At 41.0% G+C, this 6000-nt stretch overlaps 1 protein-coding gene across 8 annotated transcripts in view; it reads right to left on the bottom strand.

The window, feature by feature from the left end:
• The window catches only part of slc8a2b (solute carrier family 8 member 2b), a 165196-nt gene continuing 159196 nt past the window's right edge, over window positions 1-6000 (bottom strand). For all 8 annotated transcript variants that reach the window (XM_044202644.1, XM_044202643.1, XM_044202646.1 and 5 more), the window contains one exon: window positions 1-5235. In XM_044202644.1, coding sequence (XP_044058579.1) covers window positions 4859-5235 — 377 coding nt within the window. In that variant the 3' untranslated portion in view covers window positions 1-4858. The remainder of the gene's footprint in view (window positions 5236-6000) is intronic.

Here is a 6000-nt window from a genome sequence, read left to right as displayed (position 1 = left end):
CCTTGAAAATAAATAAACTATATTCCAATAAGCTCAACTTCACTTGATTAAGTCCTTAATTTTCTTTCGATAACACATTACACCTCATGCCATGTTCTCAAAAACAAGTTGTCATTTTTTTCTCAGAATCTTTTTCCGCATTTCATAAAAAAACTTAAATATCATCTTTAGTTAATAATTTATTACAGTATTGAATAAATGTATATGTCTATCACAAGATATTGTAGTAACTCGGTCATTATTTCCCCACAAAGGTTCAGGCAGAGAGAGAAATTTTCATCATCACAGGAAAAAACTTCACAGAGAGACACATTGAAGAGCAAGACCTGGGAGGGAGCAAATGGGAGAAGAAGAAGAAGAAGAAGAGGGGGAACACTTACACAGACGCAGAAATATCGTACATCAACAAACAAACAAATGACCCGGGGTGTTGCTCGTTGTGGACGTAGCCTTGACACAACAGAGCACGCTCTCTTTTCACAGCTTCTAAAGGTAACAAAACAAGTAAGCAGTAGACACTGAATCCATAAATGCTGTCTCTGTGTGTGTTTCTCTTCAGTACAGTATGTCTGTATGGAGTTGTGGTTGTGTCTGTGCCATTTGCTCATTTTATTTCACAAAGAGCCTCTGGTGTTTGGGATTCAAACTGTGGGAAATCAGCCCGATAAAATATGTCGATAGACGTCCATCACAGTAGACCATGCTGCTAACACACGTACACGGGGTTTCATCATGCATCTGCAGAGGAACACGGAGGGGAAGCAAACACAGACACACACTGGGGAGGGGTGGGTGAGGAGGAGAGGCTGGATGGGGAGGCATCACATCTAGCTACAGAACAGTAAAGGCCGAAGCCAGACAGTTAGTACAGAAGTTCATGGAAACATGGAACATTGTCTGGACATTGTGGACAGTTCTGTTTTCGGGTGCTGAGCCACACCAGGGTCACATCTGCTGGGGCAAGGCTGGGTGCACTGGGTACATAATCAGAGCTGATCCATTCTGTACCCGCTGGTGCTGATCATTTTTTACCCAGTCATAGATTTCAGCAGACCTGTGTGTGTGTGTGTGTGTGTGTGATGTAATCTTGGTCCCACCAGGTGGTTTAGTGAGTAGACTACAGTTGAGCTACTGTTCCAACCTCACACACCACTGACCTGCCTCGCGGCCACCATTAATATCTACAGAAAGTCCTTCTTTAGCTCACGACAACCCGAGACTGACAATTATACTGGCAATGTTCCACACTGTTTCTTCATGTAAACATGCTACTTACACTCAAAAACACCTCCTTCAAGAGAACTGAATGAAGAAATGTACGTTGCCGGAGGGTTACAACAAACACTGGAGCAGATAAAGATGTCAACTGACCTCTTGTCAAAGCCACTAACGAAATAAGATGTGTTTTAATTTTTTTCCTGTATTGCACATTAAAACAACACTCCTTGAACTAAACTCCACACTGCTCGCCTCAAGGACCTGCGGCATAGCTTATCCATAAATAAATAATCTTCTTGTAAATAAATAAATATCTAAATAAATCATCTGATGAGAAGAAATATACATTAGTAACATAGACACAAACTAGTCAGCAGACAACGTACTTCAGTAAATTAGATGGGATTTTGTTTGGTTATGATACACTACACTGTTTGAGCATTTCAAAGGGGAGCTTCATCACTGTGGGAAATATATCAAAATCTAATCCACTAAATTCAGTAACAATGTAATCTACACTACCAACTGTATATACTGATATTATTCTAAACGTTGTTTAGAAGTACAAAAAAATCTACCTCAGCTATATCTGCAAGGAAAAGATACAAAATTGGTTTTAGAAAGTTTACAAAGTATAGTTAGTTAAGGGTAAACTAATTGAACTAATCTTTCCGATATTATCGTGTGTAATAACACATTCCACTTGTGCAGCACTTATCATTTGTGGGTGAAATGTGCAGCTGCAGCACAACGTCCTCACAGAAATATATTTAATGTGACTGATATCAGGCAGTGAATATTACAGTAATAATAACGTTGACTGTGATGTGTCGACATGATAAATCAACTCTTCCTCATGTAGAAAAGGATGCTGGACCCTTGATGCTTCTAATCTAAGATAATAGTTAACTACTTTATTATCATTCTATGATGTTGCACACAGCTTGATATTTGCTATGACATTTTTTCATCACTTTTCAGCTTCATGCATCTCAAAGTTAAAAGTAATAAACTTGAAATATCGGTGTGTAAATGTCACAGCAAATCAGAGGATGTCCGCATATAGTTCACTGGTTTGCAGCTCCATCTGCTCAGTTCTGGTTGATTTCTTATTTATTTAGCAGCCACTAGTTTCAGTAGCTTGTGAACATTTTACTGTGTTTTCCAACTCTGCCATGTAATACTGAGCAACACATACATGCCTCGAAGGGCAGTGTTTTCTAATGCGTTTTCCACTGAAAACAGCCTATGCTATGGTACTATGACTATAGTCTTGATTAAACCTATAATGACACTGACGCTGCTTTGTACAGGTTTTCTGTGGTCCTGTTAGCTGTCTGCCTGTAAACAAAGTCTGGAGAACATTAGATGATAGACCACCAGTTAGTTCTTTGAAACAATGTGCAGACTTTCCATTAAAATGGAAAGTCATTTTTAGCATTTCTGGTACTTCTATTGTGCTCTAAGCACATCTGGATGGACAGGGACAAATTACAACAATCCCTTCCCACTGGACAAGAAACGTGATGTGGTAGTTTCACCTGGATCCAGTGTTACATTACAACTTCAGACAGTTCATAGTTTTCCTCCAGTGACTCCCTTCATGTACTGCACACTAACAGTTTGTTGACCAAAGAATAAAGAAAAACACAACACAGTATGTTTTAGTTACATCAAATAAAGTGCAGCCTGGATAGTATTAAAAAGCTGAAAACTTGAATACTAGATTTTTACTTGAGAGTTTTCCTTAAGGCATTGTATGGGTGCTATCTTGAAGCATCAGTGTGGTGTAGACTAGTATCCTGCATCCTAATTAAAGTGTAGATTAGGATCTTGTGTCCTAATCAATACGCTGTAGACTGAATGTTGATGATTGGAAACTGTTTTGTCAGTTTTGAAATGACTTAAATCGTAATTTACTGGCTTTAGAGGCTTCACTCTTGAAAGTAAAGTAATACTGTTAAGTCTTGTTCGACCATCCATGCATGTTTGTCTGACCATGCTGCTTTCACTAACGGTAAAGGATTAGTCTGCCAGGATACATGCCACAGTAATGGATTAGTTTGTCACTACACACAATGACACAGTGATGACTGACTGTAGTTCAGTGTCTGCACTCAGATCTCAGTCCATCTGGATGGAGCAACAAGCCTTGAACAAAGTTTCCACATGTGTGTGTGTGAGAACATATTTGGTCCTTCTGAGGAGGAAAATGTCCTTTTTGTTCCTTTCAGACCATCCACTGGGCAAAACATCTCGCCTCCTCCCTGTCTGCCAACACACACAGCTGGTAGTTTCTGTTCACTGAGCAGACACATAAATGTGGGGATGTAATTTACAGGTGGATTTCCCTTTTACATAGTATATATGTGACTTATGAGAAGATGCTCTGTATCTGGCTACACATGCAAACCCTAATCCTTCGGTTTGACATTAAAAACCTCTGTCGGAGGGGCTAAGGTTACAATCCGGTAAAGAGACACATCTGACTGGAATGCAGGGTGCTGGGGAGGTAAGGCTCTTTAAAAATGTTTATCCACTTTTACACTGTTATTTCACCAGCTTATCATTAATTTGTTTTTGTCAGCTAAGACTTTAGTCTCTATTTAGTACGTTGCCAAAATCACCATCGGCCCCAGACTCATTAAACTGTCTTCACTTTACGAACGTTTGTTCCAGCCTGTGCATGAATTTTAAAAACAGTGAAGCTTTTCTGACAGAAGAACCTGACTGTTGTTTTTCCTTTTCTTTTTGACTTTCTATACAGAATAGTAGCTACGCATTCAGGGGGATCATTTTTTACACTATCTCTAACTTTGTCAGTGGTAGGCTTCACTGTCTGACTACTGAAAACACTACACTCTATGTACACTGTTTTTTACTATTTACAGCGCGTGTGGAGAACCACCCACATCTATACAGTGTATTTGACAAGCATCCCCACTTTATAAGAACCTCCTGTAGTAAACAAACTTAATGTTATTGTTATTGTAAACATTCCACTCCTTTTTTCACACAGCGCTCCACCTCCTCAGTGAAGAAGCGTGAAGCAGTACCAGTAAAGTTGGTGATACAGAGGAGAGGTGGGAGGGACAAACAAAGGTGTTGTTCCTTCAATGCAACGATGCATTTTGTCCGGTGTGCACAGGTTTCTGTTCCATCCTCTTCTCTATCAGTGGTCTGATCCTACAGGACAGCTCCCTCCAATCCAACCTAAACCCGCCTGGCTTTAAAATAAACTTGCCATGCCACAGAATGAACCGACCCTGACCTGACCCTCTTTTCACCTCTAAAATGTCAACTTCACTTCTTTCTCCCTGCTAACTTTGCTGCAGTAGCCTTCTGTGTTCACACTTCTCGCCCCTCGGAAACACTTCCTCTCGCCCTTCATCATGCCTGTAACTGTGTGTGCGTGTTTGTTATGATTGGTTTATACATGCGTACATATAGTGTGTGTGTGAACATGTATCTGAAGTATTTTAGTATCCCTGCATCAAAGACCAGGATATCTCCAGGCTGCAATGAGCCATATTAAACAGATGAATCTTACATTCGTTTCATGTTGAACTATGGACTGAGTGTCAAAGTATGTGTGTGTGTTGCTGTGCAATATTCTTCCAGAACTTCCTCCATCTCCTTTTTAAAAGCCGCTGATGTGGCAATAGGCCTCCAGGCTGGAGAAGAGGATGTAGAGGAACCACAGACCCAGAAACAGCAGGCTGGTCAGGAGCCGAGCCATCCTCGGGCCGCCGAGCTCTCCACCGATGGAGGGACGGCGTCTGAACAGGAGCACACCCATGCAGATGAAAGCGAAGATGGTGAAGAGTGTGACGGAGAAGGCCAGCGACCCCGGGTCCACCTTGAACTCCTTCCCTTTGATTCTCCAGTAGATGGCGGCCACCGACCATGCCACGCCGATCCCCAGGAATACGTTGACAGCGTTACTACCGGTGACGTTACCAATGGACGCGTCAGCGTGCTGGTCCTGCATGGCGGCCACTTTGCTAGCAAAGGTGTCTGGGATGAGAGAAAAAGGTGGAGAGAGTAAATCATGCACCTTCACACATGTGTGCACACAAACAGAGGTAGCTTTTACATATCTGTTTCCAGAGGTTGTCTCATAATCCGTCCATGCTCGCAGCCACGCAGATGCAGAAACTATAAATTGGAAAAATCCACACTAAAACACATTTAGTGCTGCTTTTCTGGGCAAAATTTTTGATACTGCGGAAAAGTGGTGAACTTCACACTGACATTCTTGCAGTTATTACAGACATGTTGCATTATAAGGAACAAATCAAATTTATTTATATAGCACGTTTAAAAACAAAGTGCTGTACAAATTCAAGTCAACAGCACAACACAACAACAGCGTGTGGAATGACATCAGTAGCAAAAAGGCACACAAGCACTTGCACTGAAAGTGGCACAATAATGATGATAAATAGCAATGATAGAATACAAGGCAATATCAAAATATTTGCACAAATGTAAAACAGAAACAGTATATAACTTGTAAGATCAATTTATAAAAACTAAATTATTATAAAATACATCAAACCACTGAACATCCAAAGGCCACTGAACGCATGTGGGTCTTGAGATTTGTCTTAAAAGTGTCAATGGAGCGGGAACATTTGATCGAGAGCAGAAGGCTATTCCAAAGCTTACCCACTAGCCTCGATCATGGAACCGTTAAAAACAATAGTTGTGAAGATCTAAGAGGCCTAGAGTTGGAGTAGGGGCAGAGAAGTTCTGCATTGTACAGGGGTGCCAGCCCAT

The sequence above is a fragment of the Siniperca chuatsi genome, linkage group LG7, assembly GCF_020085105.1.
Source record: "Siniperca chuatsi isolate FFG_IHB_CAS linkage group LG7, ASM2008510v1, whole genome shotgun sequence".
In the NCBI taxonomy this organism is placed as follows: domain Eukaryota; kingdom Metazoa; phylum Chordata; class Actinopteri; order Centrarchiformes; family Sinipercidae; genus Siniperca; species Siniperca chuatsi.
Note: the sequence above shows the minus strand (reverse complement) of the source record. Positions and strands in the feature narration are given on the sequence as shown.